The 22504-nt window shown below is 51.1% G+C and overlaps 1 protein-coding gene across 1 annotated transcript in view; it reads left to right on the forward strand.

Moving 5' to 3' along the window:
- Positions 1 to 428: 428 nt before the first annotated feature.
- ASTN1 (astrotactin 1) overlaps positions 429 to 22504 on the forward strand; it is a 54373-nt gene continuing 32297 nt past the window's right edge. The window contains 2 exon segments of the mRNA XM_079314633.1: positions 429 to 771; positions 21537 to 21724. Coding sequence (XP_079170759.1) covers positions 489 to 771; positions 21537 to 21724 — 471 coding nt within the window. The 5' untranslated portion in view covers positions 429 to 488.

A 22504-nucleotide genomic window follows, 5' to 3' on the forward strand; every position in this document is an offset into this window, starting at 1 on the left:
TAATATGGGCTTGGGGGATTTGGAGGTCTGTGACTTCTTCCGAGGCTTTGGGGTGCATGACTTCTCTTGGGACTTATTTTGGAGGTCAGTGGCTTCTTGTGAGGCTTTGGGTTCCATGACACCTCGTGGAGTTTGAAGTCTGGGATTTGCCCTGGGATTTTTGAAGTCTGGGGTTTTGAAGGTGTGGGATTTTGGAGCTCTGTAATTTATCCTGGGGAGGAGGGGGAACGGGGGTGGTACCTGCACGCTATTCTCAGTGCAGAGGGAGGCCGAGCAGTCCCGCACCCTCCCGCCGCCGCATCGCTCCGCAGCTCTCCCGGTTTCCAGGGATGGGGGGGAAAACGGGGGACGCGGAGGAAGGGAGAGGCGGGGGGCCGGAGGAGCCGAGCCGAGCCGAGCCCAGCCGCACGGGGAGGTGCCGGCCCGCGGTCCCCGCCCCTCGCCGCCGCCTCCCGCCCGGCGCCGGGAGCGCGGCGCGGGGCTCCAAGATGGCTTTGGCCGGGCTGTGCTCGCTGCTGGCCGGCTGCTGCCTGGCCGCAGGCAGCGGCCCCGCCGAGGCGGCGGCGGAGGCGGCGGCCAAGGAGCTGGAGTGCAAGCTGAAGAGCATCACGGTGTCGGCGCTGCCCTTCCTGCGGGAGAACGACCTCAGCATCATGCACGGCCCCTCGGCCGCCGAGCCCAAGCTGCTCTTCTCGGTCCGCAACGATTTCCCCGGCGAGATGGTGGTGGTGGATGACCTGGAGAACACGGAGCTGCCCTACTTCGTGCTGGGTGAGCCTGCGGGAGCGCGGCGGGGCCCCGAGCATCCCCAGCGGGGCGGCTCCTCCCTGCCGCACCAGCGGGCGGGCGCCCTGCGGCGGCTCGGCCCCGGGGCCCGTAACCCATTGCAGCATCTCAGCCCCGGGGCCCGTAACCCGCTGCAGCACCGCAGCCCCGGGGCCGCTTCGCCCGCTGCAGCATCGCGGCTGGAGATGCTGCAGGCCTGGGTGCTCCGTGCATGCCCATGTTGTCATCCACGGGGCTCGTCCCCGGCTCGATCAATGGCCACCGGCTGGCAGGAGGCCACATTCTGCTCCCAGTGTGCCCGGCTGGACGTCAGGGTTTCTGCTTTGTCTGCCCCTGAGCAGAGAGTCACCTTTCCTGCAGCCTGATGGAAAAATACTCCACTGTCAGTATATCCCATCCTGCCTGTGAGTGCTTTCTCCAGTCCTTCCGCCCCCAGGTTTTAGGCTCTGGCCTGTTCACATGGTCTGGGTGGTTCTCACCTGTTCTTCATCCACTGGGTGAGGCTTATCTGCCCTTGTCTCATGGGCTCCTTAAGTTATCTTCCACCAAAGAAAGCCAACAATTTGTTCTTTTGTTTATGCAGAATGAGGCCTCCACCTCGTGTATGCAGGGACCACCTTCCCTCACCACCTGGAACAAGTCACTGAGCTGTTTAATTTTTGGTGCAATTGGTGCAGAACATCAGTTCCTTGCCCACACATAAAATCCTGCCCTGGGCAAATCACTTTCCTCAGCAGCCCCACTGTGGCTGTGTCACCTCTTGCAAGCCTTGTCCATCTGTTGCTTCTCCAGCTGCACCTTGGGTGTCCCATGAAGTTTTTTTAAATGGCACCCTTGTTTGGATGTTGGCCCAAAAATGAGGTACTGGTGTGTTGGTTGATGTGACATTTCCCCACTGTGCTGCCCTTGTGTACAGAGGTGACCCCAGACTGGGTTTTTTTACCAGCAGTTCGTCACTTCCGTGGCCTGTGGACTCCTCCATGTGCTAAAACCACGCAGTTGTGGTTGCTGGGGGGGCATGGGGCAGCACTAGCTGGGGCATCCCCCTTCTCCCGGGCAAAGGCAGAGGCGGGTGTGGGGCTGGTGCCGTGGGGAGGGTGTGTGGGGCCAGTCGGGGTGCTCACAGTCGGGGGCTGTGCTGTGCAGTCGGGGGCTGTGCTGTGGTGGCAGGGGCTGTGCTGTGCGGTCGGGGGCTGTGCTGTGGGCAGGGGCTGTGCTGTGCGGGCAGGGGCTGTGCTGTGGTGGCAGGGGCTGTGCTGTGGTGGCAGGGGCTGTGCTGTGCGGTCGGGGGCTGTGCTGTGCGGGCAGGGGCTGTGCTGTGCGGTCGGGGGCTGTGCTGTGGTGGCAGGGGCTGTGCTGTGCGGTCGGGGGCTGTGCTGTGCGGTCGGGGGCTGTGCTGTGCGGGCAGGGGCTGTGCTGTGCGGGCAGGGGCTGTGCTGTGGGCAGGGGCTGTGCTGTGCGGTCGGGGGCTGTGCTGTGGTGGCAGGGGCTGTGCTGTGGTGGCAGGGGCTGTGCTGTGCGGTCGGGGGCTGTGCTGTGGTGGCAGGGGCTGTGCTGTGTGGGCGGGGGCTGTGCTGTGGTGGCAGGGGCTGTGCTGTGCAGTCGGGGGCTGTGCTGTGTGGGCGGGGGCTGTGCTGTGGTGGCAGGGGCTGTGCTGTGCGGTCGGGGGCTGTGCTGTGGTGGCAGGGGCTGTGCTGTGGGCAGGGGCTGTGCTGTGGTGGCAGGGGCTGTGCTGTGCGGGCAGGGGCTGTGCTGTGTCCCTGCCCCGGTCCGAGGCCGGTGCTGCGGGATGCTGCAGCGGCGGCCCGGGAGCGTTGCTGTGGCAACAAGGCAGCAGTGCTGCAGCTGCAGGGACGCAGGCACGGCCGCCAGCCCGGCACCAAAGGCCACCCGAGTGCTTGTCCCCTGCCCCCTCAGAGCCCATCCTGCAGAGCCAGGCCCCGATGGGCCCCGGGACCTCGGGGGCTGCCAGCAGGGAGCACTGGGTGGGGATCAGGAGGAGGTTCCTGGGCATGACCCCAGCCCATACCGTAGGGTTTTCCTCAGGGATTTGTCAAATCCATGAGGTACCTCACACTGAGCAGCTCAGGAAAAAAGCTGCCTCCCCTGGCAGCCCTGACTACACTAATGATGCCTGGCAGGGGTTTGCTTTTGCCTCCTTCTCCTCTCTGCTGCCAGACAAGTGCAAGGATGACAAGCCCTGTGCCACTGCACTCTGATGTCCTGGTGCTGGCCAGGCTCTGTGGGACATTGCTGCTTGGCACATTGATCTCCCAAAACCATGACCATGCATGGTGCTGTGCCAGCCCCCAGCATGCAGGGGTTTGCGCTGTGGAGACACAGAGGTGATCCCAGTTCAAGTCTTCCTTCCTGGAATGGTGGGGCTGGGGCTGGGCTAGCAAGAGGGGGCATCTTGTAGGCCCCCTCTTTGCCAGGTGGAGACCTCTGGGAAATGCCATGTTACATCTTCCTCTCTCCTGTGAGACAAGGGCTTGCCTTGAAGCTGGCATGGTCACTTTGCCATCTCTGGGTGTTACTGTTTTGGGCCACTTTACCATGTGGGAGTGTTGTTTTTAATATTATTATTATTATAATTATTATTATTGTAACTATTACTACTACTACCACCACTATTAGCCTGGACACTGCTTTTGCATGGCAGAAGCTCTGAAATGCATAGAAGTCTTGCAAGACCCAGACTTGGCAACTCAGAGGCTGCAACTTTTGGTTCTGGAGGTTCAAAAAACCCAGGAGCATCAGTGCTCAGTCACTCCACCCTTGCTGGGGACATAGCTATGTCAGGTTGATGCTGGAGTTGGTGTAAGTGGCTGTTTGTGTTTTCACAAGCCCTTGTGTGGGGAGAGTGCATTTGAGCATATTTCCAGAAATGGGGCTTCACACAGTGCTGCTTGCACGATCCCTGGCAAACATCAGACCCATTAATTGCACCCACCTCACTGAGTTTGAATGTGTAATAAATACTGCCTTGGAATGGTGGATAGTGGCTGGTCTGGTTCAGTGTCTCTCAGGGGGAGCTGGGCAGCTGCTTCTTCTGCTCTGGTGGTTTTGTTATCTAGGGCTTGTGCACAGGGAAGGGGTTCTCAAGGGAAGGTGAGTTACCACTCTGGCCAACAGGCTTGGACCAGACCCAGGTGCTGCCCCTGATCACAAAGGGATTTGGGCTGGTGTTTTACAGAGCCTCATGGCACTGGCACCTTGGCTCTGCCATGTGGGCTCCCCATCAGCTCCCTTGGGGGGGGGTTTTCCATGCCTGTTTCCACTCAAATAGGGTGTGAACATGCAGGTAGGTTGCTACAGTGGGGGAATGAGTGAGGGAAGAAGCTGGGAAGGTGTCTGGATCAGGGAGCCCAAGGATGGTGGGCTGCCTGCAGTCCTGGTGTCCCCCTCAAATTCCTCCTAAATAATTCAAAGGCCTTTGAGCTTGCTGGTTTTCACGAACACTGGCATATGTGGTTCCCTGCCTTGGTGACACCTCCCTGCCACAGTGGCCAAATGAGGCATCCCACTGATGGATGCATGTATTTTTCTCCCAACTGAAGATGTACTGGGGTCTTCAGAGAACCTCATATGCTGCTTGTTAAAGCTGAAGTGCTGGGGGGAGTTGTTGAACTGGGCATGCCAAAAATGGCTGTGACTCCTGACTCCTGACCCCTGAAAACCCCTGATGGGAAGCTCTGGTAACATAAATTAATGACGAGCTCTATATTTATCTGTACACAAGAGGGTGAGGCAGTGCTTGCTGCCTGCTTTCCATGCACCTTTTCTGGGTCTTACCCTCCCTGTTGTGTCCATCCTTGTGCCAGAGGCAGCTGTGAGTGTGTTGGTGCTCAGATCTCCTGAATGTGGGGACCTGGTGTCTGCTCCTCTGTTCCTCCAGAAGCAGATGAGCTGTCTGTGGGGGTTATGATTTCTGCTCTAGGAGGAGGTGAGGTGCTTGGACAAGGCTTTCTCCTAATTTGCAGCTCTTTTTGCTCATGAGTGGAGTGAGTTTTAATTGTGCTGGCTGTCTTCTTGTGCACGTGCTGCCTCACCGCCCACGTTTGCTCAGGAGCAGCTCAGGGCTCTCACCAATAAACCCCACACTGGTTTATATGTTTACCCCCAAAGGGACTCCAGCACCATCTCCCCATTTTACTGTGGGGTTTTCTCCCACCTCCTGAGTTTTTGGAAAGTGCTGAGGGTGTGGGAGCCAGGATGGGGCCACTTGCTGTGCACTGGGCTGCCTGCACTTAAAATCACCTGCTTTCATCCTGCTTTCATCCTGCTTTCAATCAAGCAAACCTTCATTTGGAATGGTCTCCTTTCATCTCATTTTGTGTTTGTTGCCTTAGTTGTATTTTTTCCTGAAGGGAGGAAGCGTTTTGCTGGTTGGTGGCCATTAAGAAATGCTAATTTGCAGCTCACTATTCCCTGTCCGCTCGCCTCACACCCCCCTCTCCCTCACTGCTTGGCTGGCAGCATCCAGCCACATTTGATATGTCATTAACTGGATTCACACTCCTGCAGGCTGCTAATTTTTTTGGGCCCCATCCTTTGCAGGTTTAAAGAGGCACGAGGGGTATTTATGAGCATCCTGGCTTCCTTTAGCCCCTTGGGCTCAATGGAGATTTGTGATGCAATTAAAAACTGCACCACAGACGGTGTCTTTGACTCCTTCTTCTCTGTAATGCAATAAGTGTTTGAAAAGTAAAGTCTTGAAACACCTTTTTGAGTGTAAAATCGACTTGAGAAATGAGAAAGCAGAGCTGACAGGTTGAACTCATGCTTTCTGATATTTCAAGATCTTTAAATACTGGGTATTTTTTTGCATGCTGTTTTCTTTTTCTCCTGAATGTGGAGAAGCTGAAGGAGATGCTTCTGCCTCTCTAGGTTTCCAGCCCAGTTGGTGTGCTCTGAAGTAGGGCAGTGCAGCCCCCATCTCCCAACTTCCCACTCCCCACTGCCCTCCCAGGAGCCTCAGCAGCAGAGGATGGGAGACAGCTCTTAACTTCAATGACTTTAATAGATTATCATAAACTCCAGCCTTAATACAAGCTGTCATGATTTCAAATTATCTTACTTTTAAATTAAATAGATTCCTTTTTAAATACAAAATCAATTCTAATTTTTTAGAGGGGTGAGATTTTTCAAAGGCACCGATGAGCTGGGCATACTTAACCACTCTTGAATATCTCCCCAAAATATCTAATACTTTTTTTTTTTTTTTTTAATCCTAGCTAAGCTCTTGGCTCTACTTCTGGAAGGTCTGGCCCTGACTTCCCTGGGTTAATAACAGGATAGTGGGGGGAAGGGGAGGGTTGCAGGGATGTGAGGCAGGTCGGGGCGGGATGTGGCTGCTGCTAATCAGGGTGACGGCCACTGGAGCGCCTGCCCGCCCGCTCTGGCCAGATGTGACACCCATCAGCTCCTATCCTCATCCCACACCTCCCTGCTGCTGTGGACTGCTGCAGGTTGTGTCCTACCACCCTGTCCCCTACCCCCAGCTCCTGAAAGGCCCTGGAGGTGGGAGGCAGGAGCCAAGGGGCTGCAGGGTTGCATTATCCCATACTTTTTTTCCAGTTCCATGGCAAGTGAGAAGAGCACCTTATTGAGTTTTGTTTCTCTCACCTGAAACTGGATGCTGGCTGTGGGTCCCAAAGCTGTTGGCACACAGGGCAGCTCTTTAGTCCCAGCTCTTTGTGGTGAGAAGCAGTTCTTGGGGTGTTGAGGTGCCATTCCCTGGCTTGACTTAATCACCACCAGAGACCCCCTTCCCATCATATGTCACTATCTCATGAGAGCAGAGCATGGCAGAGAGCTGCAGCTGGGCTGACTCCACCATGGGGCCCACAGTGTGAACCTTGCACCTGGGAATAGGTGTAATGGTGAAATAATGAAGCAAATATTAAGAAATTCTTAAGTACCTAGAGAATAACCAAGTTAAATTATACCAGGGGAGCTCAATTGCCTTGCTTAGATTGATTGAATTACTAAATGAGCCTGACTAATGGAATGGAGTGGATATATCGGACTTTTACTCGAGATCCTGAAATAATTTCTCTAATAAGATTGTGAGCCATTAATTGCACTTGGCTTTGATCCTGGGCACTGCCACATGCTCTGAAACCCGCCAGTGTGTTCTGTGGGCTGACAGGCCTGGCGAGGGGACAGCTGCGGTCATCTTCCTGCTGGGTGGCTTGGAGAGCAGCGGGGGATTTGCCTGGGGAGGTCCCAGGAGCTGTGGTGGGGAAGGGGACCCAACACACCCCATCTCAGCTGCCCTCCTGCCCCTTAGCAACACCCCTCCTGGCAGTGGGATTCAGTGAATTCCTTCCTGCTGCCAGCAGCTGACCACCTGGCAGGGGTCTGAACCCTTCCTGTTCCCATGAATTTGGGATGCATGCCTACTGAAAATCCAGGAGCACTGTGTTCTTGCTACACCGTCCTGAAGTGGTTGCTGCTGGTGGTGGAAGATTGTTGTAGCATCCAGAGTGCTGCTGGGTGTCTGGTCTGCTGTGTGACATATTTGTCCCCAAGGCTTGATGGCTTCCAGATTTTCCAGCAAAGCAGACAGGGATCTATCAAGGGGACTTGTCCTACCCTGGAGCACCTGGTGGGGCAGGACATGCTCATGTAATAGCAGTATCTAATAGCTAATCTAATAATTGGGTGAAAACTACTGGTAGGACCTCATTCCAGCCCCTCCTCTTGGCCACCAGTGTAACCGCATCCCTTTTCCAGCTGGGTCCAGAGCCTGGATTGAGGTGACCTGCTCAGAGCCACTGAAGCACTGGGGACACCCCATGCCTGGTAACAATTCCTCTTCCAGGCAATGGAGCCCAGCACCAACTTCAGCTGCGAGTAGGGACAGCCCTTAAAACCTCGTGGTGGGGTGGAAAATGCTGCAGGAGAGCTGTCAGCATCCCAGGGAGGAGCAGGGAGTCCCCTGTGGCTGAACTGGGGGTGATGGGGGCTCAGTGTGCACATCCCATCCTCATGGACACCTTGTCCCCATGCCGTGCCCGTGGCAGACCCACTCTCCTGCTGGGCATGGACGTTTCTGTGACACGGGGGATATACAGGCCCTCTTGTATATGTTTTTTCTTTAACCAAAGGGAAAAAAAAGTCAGGAGTAAGGATTTTGTCTCTGGGAACCCGTTGCCACAGCAACCGCGCATCCAGCTGGCTCCAGCGGCAGCAGGGCTGGGAGGGGATCTCACTGACCCAGAAAGCAGGGGAGAGTGGGGAGTGGGACTGCCTGCCCTTTCCAGGGGGGTGGCAGGTTCTGGCAGGGTGGGCAGGGAGCCAGCACTCAACCAAGGAGGCTCTGGGTCTCCTGACCCTCTGCTTTGTCTCCCTTCCTAAATGCCTCAGCTGACATCCAGGCAGGGATGCTCAGGCTTGGTCCTGTTCCTGCCCTGAGGCCTAGCCCAGTTTTGGCTGCTGAGCACACCTCAAAGGCCCCGCAAAGATTTCTGGTAGGTTTTACACCCCTGGAATTTGTTGTGGTTCCACTGCTGGAGGGGGCCCTTGGGCAGCCATACTGATGCCCTGATGCCACAATCTCACCTCTGCTCTCCTCTCCATGTGCCAGTGACATTTGCTCCTGAGCTGCACCCAACATTTCATTTATTTTATTTTATTTTATTTTATTTTATTTTATTTTATTTTATTTTATTTTATTTTATTTTATTTTATTTTATTTTATTTTATTTTATTTTATTTTATTTTATTTTATTTTATTTTATTTTATTTTATTTGTATGCTCTTCTGTGCTCTTCTATGCTATTCTATTTTGTTTCATTCTGTTTAATTTCATATTCTATTATGTTTTATTTTTTTCTTGGTTGCTTAGCCAGCGAAACAGAGACTGAAATCATCTCACTTGGAGCCTTGCTGCAGAGTGGTCCTTCAAATGAAGGAATTTTTGCCTGGTGGGATTAAGGCAGTGCCTGGATGATGACAGCTCTGTCATTTAAGACTGATTGTCCTTTTGCATCCAAATTGCTGGGCTCCAGCATCTGCAGCTGTGACTGGTAACTCACCCCAAACAGCAGCTGGGGGATTTATCTAGATAAGGGAAGATTTTTGATTGCCAGGTTCTGACTGTCCCACTACAGCTTTTTGCTGAGAAATCACCCAGAGGAGAGCATGCCCTGCTCCCGTGGGCTGTGCTGGTATTTCTGATCCTCTTTTCCTGCCCTGCAGCATGGGGTCCTAGGGATGGATGCTCACCTGGTGCTGGGCTCTTTGGAGCCTGGTGTGGGATGTGGTTAAGCTGACCCCACACTTTGCTTTGCTTTGCTTTGCTTTGCTTTGCTTTGCTTTGCTTTGGGGTCTCATTTGCTGATGATGGGCTGAAGAAGAGGTCTGAGCCTGTTCCCTCCATGGTTTCTGCCTGCAGAGCCTGAGATCCACTGGGCAGGGACTTTTTAAATCGTTTATAATCAAAGGGAAATAAGGGATCCTTGTGGGACCCTCTAGCTGGTGGTGGCTTATGGGTCACAGAAGTTTGGGGCCCACAGCCCCAACGTGAGAGGGGGCACAGCCCCTTTTCTGGCCAGCTCTGAGGCATCTCAATAATTAGGATGACTAACAAGCATAGCAGAGCAAGCAGCTTGGGGGATGCACAGAGCTGGCTCTTCTCCTGCAGGGAGCTGACCCAGCTGAAGAGTAACCTGGTGGAGGAAAGAGATTGGAGGCTCCCAGAGCCATAGAATGGGTTGGGTTGGAAAGGAACTTAATGCTCATCTCAATCCATCCCCTGCCATGGGCAGGGACACCTTCCACTATCCCATCCAGCTCCATCTAGCCTGGCCTTCAACACCTCCAGGGATCCAGGGGCTGCCACAGCTTCTCTGGGCACCCTGTGCCAGGGCCTCACCACCCTCACAGGCAACAATTTCTTCCCAAGGGTCGGATGAAGGGCAGAGAATGTGGCAGAAGGTGCCAGTGCTCTTAGTTGGACATGCCAAATCTGCTTGGGCTGGTGAAGGCTGCATTGCCTTGTGAGTACTTCCCAAATCAGGTCAGTGATCTGAGGAAAGCCACAGCCTGTTTGCCAGAGCCCTTTGGGATGGAGGCCTGACTGATGTGCACAGGCAGAATCCTGACCTTGTGTTTTTGGGAGTGGCACCTCCTTTTCCTCCCAAAAAAAAACCCAGCTGTGATCTCACCGTCACAACACAGTGGCTGCCTGGGAAGGCAGATATTAACAACCCTGAAATATCCCCAGGACAGGCTCTTGTGTGATGGGAGACAGTTACCATGGAAACCTCCTTCAAATAAAAAAAAAAGAAATAAAAAAGAAAAAAAAGAAACTCCAAAATTTAAAGCAGCCCTTGTAGCTCAGAGGAACTGTAGACCTTATTCTGGGTTTTGGCAACCCCCCTTTTTCTTTTATTGTTCCAGCTAAAAGCTCCAGGAGACAAGGCAATTAATTTGGCATCCCAAGGGGAGTGAGAGAGCGAGGGTATGGCACTGGGAGCAGTTTCCTGGGCTTGCAGGCACCCGGAATTTCCTGGTGCTACTGCCCTGCAGCCACCAAACACCCTCCTCTCATGGGGCTGCCCCAACACAGAGGAAGAAGCAGGGTAGTTTTTAGAAGAGGTGGTTTAAGGATTAAAAGACCCTTTCTAGATCCATGAATGGAATGTTTGGGAGGGGATGGGGTGAGTGGCACTGCTGGAGAGGTGAGGATATGGAAAAGCACTGCAGATTGCAGCTCCAGCGTGGGGATGGGTGGCTCAGCATGGGCTGGGGGGGGCTTGCCCTTCTCAGGGTGGCAGGATGAGGCACTGCCCTTCCTTCTGCAGAAGGGCAGCAACTTGGCAGGGAGGCTCCTGTGTGGATCAGGTGAGCTGGCTGGCTTTGGCAGGGGAGCATCCCATTCCCACATTTTCTTGCAAGCCTCTACTGTGCAGCAGTGGCTGCAGGGTCTGTGAATTGCTGCTGTGCTCTCAGCCCGTTTGCTCCTCTAATGATGTCCCCAGTGTCTGCAGCCTCTGGGAAATCTGGACTGGAGAGAGAGCCATGCCTCACACTGCCCTGGGCTGGCCCCAAGCTCTCCTGGGCACTGCTTTCCCAGTGGTGGTTGTGCCAGTTCAGAGCTGTTCTGCCATCCCAGTGCTGCACCTCCCAACCTTTCCTGAATTGTTGAGCCAGAAATAGCTGGGCTCTGTCTTTTACCTCTTTGGGAGAGCTCTGGAGAGGAACAGTGAGGGGATTGAAAGCTGTCATGCTTCTATTGAGTTGCTGGCTTTCCTGCAGGCCAAGGGGGGAAGCCAGGAGTTTGTAGACATGACATGTATGGCCTGGGAATCTGGGGTGGGGGAGGTTTATAAATCTTTCTGCAGAAGCTGCAAGGATCTCATCCCAGCTCATGTCAAGGTGTATCTTCAGTGGCCTGAGATGTGTATTGAAACATCTGCAAGAAAGGCAGTGCCTGAAACATCCTTCCAGGGAAAAAGGAAAGCAATTTTATTAGTTTTTCAGCAGGAGCTACTCTTCTGGATGTGCTGTGGTCATGGTGTGCTCAGACTTGGTGAACAGGAGAAATAGCTCAGCCCCCTCCATGGATGGTGGGAGGAGAGTCAACCTTGGACTTGGGCTGGCTTCCACAGTTTTTATTGTCATGTTTCTTCCTTTTTGTCCTTGCAGAGTAAAGCACATCTCTGGTTAACCCTGGAGGACTCAGCCCCAGTCCCAGCATGCCCGCACAGACATGACAGAAACTGGGAGGAAGGGGTGTCCTGCAGGAGGGCTGGTGGCTGAGTGGGGCATGTAGAGGTTCCTGGGCAGTGGTGCTCATCTCCCCATGGCATGGTGGTGGCATGGGCAGCCTGGGATGGGTCTGACCTCCTTGTAATTAAACCTCAAGGCTGAGTCTTCCCAGCTTTCACAGTGGGGGTGAAAGGCAGTGTGGATGTGAAACCACCATGCCAGCAGTGAGGAAGTACCAGTGATGTGGCAATGGAGGGAGGGCAGGAAGGGAAGGACCATGAGTAGGGAGGAGAGGCACAGTGCCAGAAGGTAGAAAGAACTGCAGGAGCACACAGAAACCAAAGGGCATTAGGAGCAGTGGTGGCAGAGCCACTCACTGTGAGTGTGGGTCGCAGCACCTTTGGCAGCCTCTTGAAGCTGTTGCACACAGAGCCCAGTGGAGTGACCTTTGGAGTGAACCAGAGCAGGGATTAATGGCTAGTTTCACACCAGGTGGCAGCATCCAGGTGCTGAGAGTAGCTCTGCAAGAGATGTAGCTGTCTGGTCAGTGTGTTTCTGGCTAAGAAAGGAGGGAGATGCAGGATGAAGTGGAAGGCTGGCCTGTTGGGCCCTGGAGTCAGCAGCAGCAGCCAGAACTGGCAGGGTTAAGGCAAAAATGTGGCTGTAAATGCAGCAGTTTGCAGCTACTGGTGGTCAGAGTCCAGCAGGTCTCTTTGCTTTTGAGATACTGAAAATGCAGCTGACTTCTCACCTTGATTGGATTTTGTTTGCTGCTTGTTTGCTCCTGCTCCTCTGGTGCAGGAATGAGAGACAGCAGCCCCTTGCTTAGAAACTCCCTGATTGTGATCATGAGAGTGCTGTCCTGGCTAGGGCAATCTTTTGTGCTTGGCTGAGCTGAAGCACCCCTACTCCATTCCCTTTTTTCTGACCATCTCAAATTGCAGCACTGGACCAAGAGAATTAGGTGGATTTTCCATCCTTTTTTGCCCCCACACACTTGCCTATGGTTGTGATGTTGGGATCCCCACTTCCCTGCCAAGGGTGCAAGCGCCTAGCTGAACAGGTAGGTAAATACAGGCAGGGCTGTGCTGCTGTGTGAGGGCTCTAAAGCTGATGGGTGCTGAAGCCCAGGAGCAGTGTTACATAACTCAGACTGCAATGCAGAAGCTCTTCCTTAATTTTTAATTACCCAGTTGCTGTGCACGTGGTGCTTGGCTCAGGATACAAAGTTGGCCTGTGCACATGTGTGAAGGGCCTGGGCTGGTGAAGGTGACAGGAAAGCCTTCCCTCGTGTTTCTGTCCCTGGTGGCATGGCAGGAAGAAATGAGTCCCCCTGGCACCAAGCTGGGCTGGGCTATGGTGGCTGGAGAGGATGCTCTGCACCTATCCTGGGGACTCAGGACAGGGGAGAATGTTTGCGTGCGTGTCTCCAAAGGCCTTTGAGGTTTCTCTGGTTCACAGTGTTGGAGAAGTAGAAGGCACCATGGTTGTTTTGCATCCAGATTTCCTGTGGAGCCCCAGCTGCCCCTCAGGGTGGGTTTGTTGGGATGTGGGAGAAACTGAGAAGGAGCTGTTGCAGAGCTCCACTGTGAAGCAGCATTTCTTCCCCTCCCTGTTTCTCTCCCTCTTTCAAATCCCCACTCTGCACTTTCTGTCCTTCCTACAAAGGCAGCTGCCTCGGAGCAGTTGAGGCTTCAAAGTTCCCAAAATAACAAAGGTTAAAATAAATTAAAAAAAAAAAAAAAAAAGAAGCACTGCTAAAAGATCAAGTCAGTGCCCCACTTGCACCTGGGCTCAGAGCTTCAAAGCAGCTGCTAAGAGCCCCCCACAATGTCCATGGTCAGGCTCTCAGTGCTGTGGTCCGGTCTTCACCCTCCTGCAGGCACAGGAGATTCAGCAGTAGCCAGGGCAAGGGTGCAGGTAACTGGGAGGGGTACAGGGTCTTGCTGCTTTTGTTGCCTGTGGGGGCAATTGGAAAAAGTCTCTTGTGGAGGAGGAGGAGGAGGTTGTGGGGATGGCTGCAGTGATGGGCAGAGCCATGGGTGAGGTGGGTGCCCCAGGGCTGTGTCCTGCACCCTGGCCAGGCAGGTGGGCAGACAACTCCTCTGTGCCCAGTGTGTGCTTTGTGCCTCTGCTGATATACACAGAACATCAATATGACAATTATATACACCTGCAAATTTAATTTCCTCCATTTTCATCAGGCAGCAACAGATTTATGCCTCTGTTCAGTTCCTGTAAATCTCAAACAAGCTTGACTAGACCCAAAAGTCTTCCCATTGATCACTGTGCACTGGCTGGTCTTTGGCCATCTTGACAAGCTCTTCTTTGAAGAGTGATAAATTCAAGATGCACAGTTTTTCTCCTTCTACATCCTTTTTTTTTTCCTTTTAATTCTGCCTTTTCCATCTTTCAAAGCCTCCCCACAAACTCAAAAATGAAGCTTGAAATCATGTGAGAGCTCCTAAGCACCTAAGAATTTATGATGGTAGGTTACAGCTGGGTCAGCCCATGCCTGCTTTCTCCATCCCTTCCCCTGAGATGAGCATTGTTTCCTCCAGGGCAGATGGGAAGAAGAGGAAGATCACCTCTTTGGCCTAGGTGTGGCTAGGAGAGCAGACAAGGTTGTTTTGGTCCTGTTTCACTCCCTGGGAGGGCCATCCCATGTCTCAGATAACCAGCAAGTCATGGCTCTCCCCCCAGGGAAATGAACAAGTAGCTGTGCTTGTTGCCCCTGCTAAGCACAGAAATGCCAAAATAACATCTAATTTTCCTGACCTCCCAGCCTCAGCACAATGAGCACTTACACAGATGAGTGTGTAGGAGTGAGCTGCAGCTCACCCTTGAGGTGCAGCCCATATCATCACTGTAGAGCACCCCCCATGCCCCCTACTGGTCCCACCACCACTGCCTGACCTCCCCTGTACGATATGCTCTGATGTTCTGGTAAGTGCCTGGCAGATGGGCTGGAGTGGCCAGCCATTACCTCCCCTGCCAGTCTGTGATGGATATAAATAGTCCTCTGCCTCCCCGTGAAAATTGCTGGCTGGATTGTAAAGCTGAAGGGAATCTTGGAAAGTATCTTGGGTCTGTAGGGTCTGACAGCACAGGGGGCTGGGCTTTGGAAAGAGGCAGTTTCTGGCTGGGTGTTAAGAGGCTCTGTCAGTAGGAGGGAGATGCCCTGGGGTACCCCCTTATTCCATGAGGCAGTGCTAGGGGGAGCAGAGGGTCTCAGATGCTCCCAAAGGGACACAAGGATGCATCCTTGAATGGTGACCTGGGTAGCACAAAGCTGGCTTTGCTGCCACTCTTGAACCCCAAGAGACTGGGCAGTGTGGGGGTAGTGGGTTTTTGTTCCTTGGCATCTGCAGCCAACCTCTCCTTAGGGGTAGAAAGGAGCCAAGATAGACTCTCATTCAGCAGCATGAAAAGGATCCCAGTTTATTCCTCTTTACAGCTTAGCCATCCTGACTCTGACTACAGCAACCTCCTACTGTAGGGTCCAGCTCTGCTGGACTATGTCTGCAGGTATTGGTTTGCAGACTCTGAATGCAGCTTTCACCCAGCTCAACTATGACTGCAGGCTCCAAGAGAGCTCTGCCTCCATCAGACCCAGACTGACCTCATAGCACATCTCTTACTGCAGCAACTCTCTTCCTTGTTTCATTCCTCTTTGTGTCTCTCCAGATCATTCTTCTTTCCTCAGAGCTCCTCTACCTCCTCAAGGCCCTCTTTCCCCAGACCCTCTGCATCCAAGATCCCCCAGCCAGCCAACCCACCCCTTTCATCACACTTATCTTTATTAATCACAGCTATCACCCATTAAGGGCAAGGCTTTTCCTTTTCTTTGGTAATTATCGTGGTAACTGTGGCTTATCAGGGGTGAGGTTGCCTATAATCTTTTCTTCTACACCTACAGATAATTGAGGGGAAAAAAAACCAACAAAAAACTGCAGGATATCCATATATGCTCAGATCTGTGCTGCAGGGATTTCTTGACCTGGGATGTACCTCTGAGCTATCTGGCTCAGTAGCTGCTGGTGGCTCTGTCTCCCCTGAGTTCAGTACCTTTCACAGTCCTTTGATACTTTAGGGTGGATGAAAAAGGACCTTTTGTTGGTTTTTACACGAATAAATCCTTACAAAGTGAGAAAGAGTGAATAACCATTGCCTTTCCCACTGCTCCATGGACCTGATGGTTTTATGGGCTTTCTATGTCCTCATTCTGTTGTTTGGTTTCTTTACTGAGATATCCTAACACAGTTGATTTCTCCTCTTGACAAAGCCATTTACAACATCTCATCTTTCTTGTACCCCTCCTCCAAACCTTCCAAGCTTTGCCTCCTCCGTTTCGAGATGGTTGACCTGAATATCACTTGCAGGATTCCACATCATCAGCTTGCTTTCACCAAGGTTCAGTTTCACCTGCCTACTTCCTTGCCTGCTTTCCTCCTGCACTTCTCAGCTTTAGCTTTGAGAAGACTAAATTTAGCCTTGGTGACCAACTTTGTTGTTTGTCTCCTCTTCCAGAGTGTTTCTGAGCAGCCAAGGTCCTGACAGAGATCTCCATGGGGCTTCTTGGTAACCTCCTTTCATTGTGAAAACTAAAGCCTTACTCCTGCCCCACCTGGAGGGCTTCAAGATGACTTTCCTTCTTATCCCAACACCACTTTGGTGCTTTGGGAAACTTTGAGGGTGGATTTTGACAAGAGCTCTTTGAAATCAGTCTGTCAAACTGGATCACCCTTATCTACTGGCTTACAGTGTTGGGTGACCCATATTTACTGATGCACCTACTGGTTCCTCTAACGAAGTGCCCTGGAGACTTTACTGGTCTTTAATTTCCTTGGTGTGCAAGAGCTTTTATAAGAAATTGGGTTTTCCTCTGGCAGGTTTTTCTTACTGAGTTGCTCACCCTTTTGGAGTGACAGTGGTTGTGTTGGTGGAGTTCTGCAGATCACAGGTGAGCAACATCTGAACTGAGAGGTTTGTGCCCTCCTTCTCACTGATTTTCTGGGAGACAATTTAGCCAGGGCAGTAATTTTCCATGGCTGACTAGGAGCCTCTCCATCATTTGGACCCTTTCCATGGAGACCTGATTTTCCCTCTGGAAGAGGTGACATGTCAGCATTGCAGGGTGAGATATCAACTACAGATGTGGTCCTTTCTGGGGTTTTTATATCAGCATGGCATCTTGGAAGTGTAGTCACACATTTTCTTTATTTTCCTTTTGCTCCCTGTTGTAGGTGAGCATTTGGGTTGTTTTAAACATGACCGTGTTACCTGAGTGTTGGATCGGGAGGTGGATTTGCTTCTCTTCCCACATTTCCTCTGTAGTTCACAGTTAGAGCAGATGGGACCAATGTAACAACACAAGAGTGAAAATCAAACACCAGCAAATGTCCCAATCTGCTTGTAGTTTTCCCCCAGCTTTAGGTCAGTATTGACAAACGTGGTGGAAAGAATGACTTTGGGGGGAATGTCACACCGGTGTGGTTGGGCACGTCCTTGGGCTAACAGGGAAGAGCAGGGCACTGGGGGCTGTCAGTGTAAAATCAGCATCTGCACAGCAAACCTGGCCAGCTCAGGCCCACTAGTGATGAATCAGTGTCCTTTGCTCAAAAACAGTCATGCAGTTCAGCATCACTCCCAGAGTGATGGAGGGTTTGCTGTTAAAGAAAGGGAGGGCTTAGGGCTTTGGCATATTTGGGACAAAAATCCCAGTTCAAGGCTAAAGCGTGGTTACAGCTTTGGAATGTAACTCCTTGGTGACCTTCCCAAAAGCAAAGGCACCCTGCATTCCAAGGAGAAGCCTGGGTACCTGTCAGCCATGCTGTGGCACATCATGGTAGGCATTGTAGTGCAGTGACCTCTCTGACCCAGCCTGAGAGTGGCTCCAGGGAGATCACCCTGCCTTTTCCTCCAACCTTTATGTCCTCCCTTATCTATGAGTCCTTTGGAGATTTTCTCCCAGGGGCCGTCTCCCATGAAGCAGGTTCCTAATATATACAGTGAGGTTTATGTTTACTGGTATGGAAAAGCTGGATTGTCTTGAAAAGGCAGAATGACCTGCAGAATGAGCTGGTTTTCCTACCTGAGACTGGAGACAGGAAAAAATACAAATTAAATACGGGTAGTCAGTGATGAATGTGAATTTTTTAAGCAGGTCCATAAAAAGATGAATATTACCCCATGAATGATGTGTCACTAAAACCCTGGAAGTATAAATGAGTTAAGTATCAAGATAAGCATTTTGACATCTGAATTGGTAGAAATCAAGGACTGAGGTCCCAGCTCATGGTGGGAAGATCTCCTGAGTCACTTCAGACACTGGAGACCCTCAGAGGAGTGCAGGGCTTGGTTTAGTTGAGTTTGAGCCCTTTAAAGGATGTGTGTGGTTTAGACATGGAGCAAAAGCCTTAGCTAATGGGAAACTTAAATAAAAACACAGGTTCCAGATGGAAAATAAGGCAGGTTTAAGTGTTAACAAGGAAATGCAAGTCCAAGTCAAAATCTGTGCTTGGCTGTATGAAATGAGTCTGTGGAGACCAGCATTATGGCAGAGTTCATTTGACTTATTGGAGTCATCTATTAGTGCAAAATGCTTCCAAATGGAGAGGAAAATGTTTTGCTGGGGTTTTTTTTCATCATCATGCTGATGTTTTTAAGGAGAGTTGTTCTCCTTGTGTGCCACCATGCCAGATCTCAGTGGGGGAATGAGGACATGGCAATAGGTCCAGGTAAGCTCCAGGCTCATGGGCCTTGGTTTTGATGTTGCACCAGCTCAGGTGCACAATTGGGCTGTGGCAGAGGTGTTGCCTCCCAAAATCAGGGCATCCAGAAGGACTGGGTTGGTTTGTGTGGCACAGCTGTCCCAAGGGAAATGAGGCTCTGTGATAATCAAGAATGAAGCAGGTATAAATCCATACACCTCCAGCACCTTCAGTCTGTTTTTTTGTCCTCTCCTCAAATTGCTCCTGTGGAACCTTTCTTTCCCCAGTCCCTCCCCTTGCAGATGGTCTGGGAGGGGAGCAGCCACTGAAAGCATCAGCTGGGGCCTTTGGAGGCTGCCGCTCCTGCAGATATGAAAGACCTGGGCCACATTTGATATCAGGTGAATGTGGCACAACCTAATTAGTGGCCTCCTGCTGTCATTAACCTCTGACTCAGACAGGCTATTTTTTAACAGAGGTGCAAGAAGTTAATACTAGTGCTAATGGCTTCCCATCCAAGGCCGTAATGAAAGCCATGCAAGGACCAGGCTTTTCATCAATATCTTTCAAACTTTGAACTTGAAATTATCCTCTCCCTCAACCATTTTTTAAATTTTATTTTTGGCTTTTTGCCCATTTTTCTGCTCCTCTGGGACATCCTGGTCCCACTGTATGAACAGATCAGCAGGTGTGACACCTGCCAGCTGTGTAGCAGAGCTGAGACCCTATGACATCCAGATGAATCATCCCAGTTGGCTGCATGGGTCACCACAGCATCTCTCACCAGGTGGTGATGTCTGCTTGGAGAGCAAAATAAAGGGAAAAGGGAAATCTGTTGGATTGGGAGAAGAGAGAGTAAGGAGTTGCTGTGTTGGGGAGGAAGCTTGGTCTTGATCTTGTCTTAGTTCTTGCATAAACCAAACTCCAGGAGAGCTTCACGGATGCAGGGAAGCATTTACATGTGTAAATTTTTCAAGTAGAAATGGAGTAGGATAGAGGCAGCTGCTGTGTTGCTGGGACACTTGAGGAAAGGAGGAGAAGGTCCAAGGCTGAAGCTCTCTCATGCAGGCACTGCCTCAAGAGCCTTTGCCAGGTAGGAGCAGAGATGTGGAGTAGCCTTGTCCTGCAGTGTGGTGCAGGGCTCATAGCTTGCCAGTTTGGGGTGATGGCAGTTGATTCTGGGATGTTTTCCTTCGTGTCTTGCACTTCTGACCTGTGTGTAATGCAGCTGCAGGGTTATATGGGGATGTCTGATGAAAGAGGATAACGTGCTCAGGCTCTTTAGTTGGATTGTGCTATTCTAGAGCAAGAATCCATTTTTTATTGAAATCTATTTTTCTTTTAAAAAATAAGCCTGTTTAAATAAATTTGAAATTATGACAACCTATTTTAAAGCTTAAATTTATGATAATCTATTAATCATTTAAATAACTTCCATCAAGGATTTCTTCTCAAATATTAATGAGTTGAAGGGTGCTGCTTTTACAGTGATATGTCAGGTGAAAGGGAAAACATCTCTAACTCTAGCTTTCTAAATGTCACAATGTCACATACTTAGTATCTATTATTTTCCCTCTTTACAATGAAGCAAATGCTGGTATTTACATTTTTTTCCAAATGTCAGTATGTTGAATTCCTGCTGTGCATAAATGCTCCTGCCTTAATTACTTCTAATTTCACGTTAGCTGGCAGGTGCAGGGAGAGTGTTTTCTTCCATTTGAGCTGGTTCATACGAAGTTGAGAAGCCATGGGGAGTTGTGAAAGCGGGCAAGCTTGTTTTCCCTTCTCAGTCCATGAATAAAGACCATGTGGGAGAGGAAGAGATCAGCTGCTTCAAATCCTCCCAGCTTCCAGGACCGACTTTTCAAAGGGGATCCACGTCCCTAAACATACAGCTCAGCAGTTAGAGAGGGAATTTTAAAAGTGCTTCTGGCTTCCTGGTGGCTTAACTCTTGGTTTTGCTTCCCATGAGCATCATGGAGCACTCAGCATCCCTGTGCTCAGGACACTCCAAGTGCACTGATCCCTGCCAGAAACATGGCCTGTGCTGAGCTCAGACAATCTGCCAGTTCACTCGCTGTGTCTAATGTTTCTCTGATTAATCAAATCAGTATGGGAGGATGAACCTGGTTCTCAATGCAGATTTTTTCCCCCTCCCCACCTCCCCCAGCAGCCAGCTCACTTAAGGCAACCTAATGAAATTAATTAATGGCAAATTTAAAATGTTGTTTTTCAGCACTGTAATTGAATTCCAGTTTTCATTTGAAGGCAGCATGAAACAAGCAAAATAAAGATGATAATTTGCAAAGTGTGACAGGCACTTTCTCATTGCCATCAATGTGGCAGATACAGGAGAGAAAGCTCTGCCTCAGTGGGAAGCCCATTGTGTTTTTTCTAGTTATCCCAACAAAATCTTCTGTTTTCATGAAAAATAACTAACAGGCAGTCAGTCTTGAGCTGATGGCTGAGATCAAGGTGGTGTGAGATGGTGATCAAGTTGATCTGGTCTGAGAGGGAGATAGTGATTAAAACAGTGCCCATGTCTCCTAGGGAGAGGTGTTGGTGTTACCCTGTCTTTGGCTGTGACCCAGCTGTGGGGAATTTTGGAGCCAGCCAGGTGAATTAGTTTTGATTTAGCATCTAGTGTCCTGGAGCATGTGTCGTGTCCCTGTCCTCAGCTGCTCTTCCTGCCTGGGTGTCCTCTACTGCCATGACAGCCCAGCTTTGTCCATCTGTCTTACTGGCCTGAACTTTGGAATTAAATTGGGGAAAATAGGGTTGCTTGGGCAGAAGCTCTGCAGGCCTCTTGGTTAAGTCTTGGATGGAGAGCTGTAAAAAATGGTTGATAACCAAAAACCTCTGAAATCGTGGCCATGTTCATGGTTCACTGTTCACAAAGGATAGTAAATACTTTGTCTGCAGTACTTTGTGTTGTGATCCCAATGTTCCCATCATACTGCTGAGAAGTTGTCCTGTAACCTGTGCACCCAATGTCTGAAGCTGTGTTTGACACAGAGCACGTAGGTGAAGCCTGTCCAAATTAGAGCTGGAAGGACCTTGTTGGGTTACTGCTGTCAGTAAGTGCTCTCTCCCTGCACCTCAGCTGGATTTTTGGAGATTATACCCAGAAATATTGCTTTACTCCGCTGTAGCACTTCAGGTTGTGATTTATGTAGGGGCAGCCATTCTGCTGGGAGGAGGTGTCTGGAGGGTGTGCATCCTTTGGTCCCTGCAGCCATTTTTTTGGGAAGAGTTGAACATGTGCCATGAACCCTGTGCTCCCTGTTTCCCCCCTGACCAGCTTTGCTCTTGCAGAGATCTCAGGCAACACGGATGACATCCCACTGGTGCGCTGGCGGCAGCAGTGGCTGGAGAACGGCACGTTGCTCTTCCACATCCACCACCAAGACGGGGCCCCCAACCTGCCTGGCTTTGACCCCACAGAGGAACCCCAGACTGAGTCTGCAGAGGAGGAGCTGAGGATCCTCCACATCTCTGTCATGGTATGTGATGGCAAAACAGCCCCTCCTTAGCTGTCCAGGAGCCTGTAGAAAATACAGTTGCTTTTGAAAAGCCATTTATTTGCCCATCTGGTTTCAGCTGCCCTAGGATGGGGAACTGTGCCCACCTTTGGGGTGGTTAGGATGCCCTGGGCACCTCTCTGAGTGGTGAATGCTAAGTGCCTTCACAGGCTGCTTGAAACCTCTCCCTTAGTTTGCATCACTTTGAAAACGTGTTTGCAGGGTGCCTTTATCCCCAGGGGCTCTGTGCTTTGAAGTGTCAACCACATTAACCCAGGGTTAGTTCACATTGTCTGGCCATGAGCCCTTTGCTCTGCTGCAAAGTGCATGGTGCCTGCTGCCCTCTGCCCTGCTGCACAGCCCATGTCACAGTGCCACCAGGCACTGTCACCACCACTTTTATCAGCATGGCAGCCCTGTGGCCATGGTTTCATGTGTCAAGATTGCACTACTCCACCCTGCTACACAGAGGCAAGGTTTTAAAGGCAGAGAAAGGAGATATATGTATGCTGGGGGAAGATCTGTGGTGTGTTAATTGGGTTTTTTTGTTGTGTTGGAAAAAATTTGAAGAATCCTACAATTTTTGTGCCTCTGGAAGATAATTAGCCGAAGACCTTGTGTTGCTGAAGCTGCAAACGGGCTGTTCAGAGGTGTCTACCCTAATAAGAGCTTCAATTGCTCTTCCAAAATGCCACTCTAGGCCAGGTTTCTCCTCCTTCATTTGTACTTGATTAATCTGAAGGAAAAAGTGGTTTGCAAAGT

This window comes from Erithacus rubecula, assembly GCF_903797595.1.
Source record: "Erithacus rubecula genome assembly, chromosome: 10".
NCBI classification, from domain to species: Eukaryota; Metazoa; Chordata; class Aves; order Passeriformes; family Muscicapidae; genus Erithacus; species Erithacus rubecula.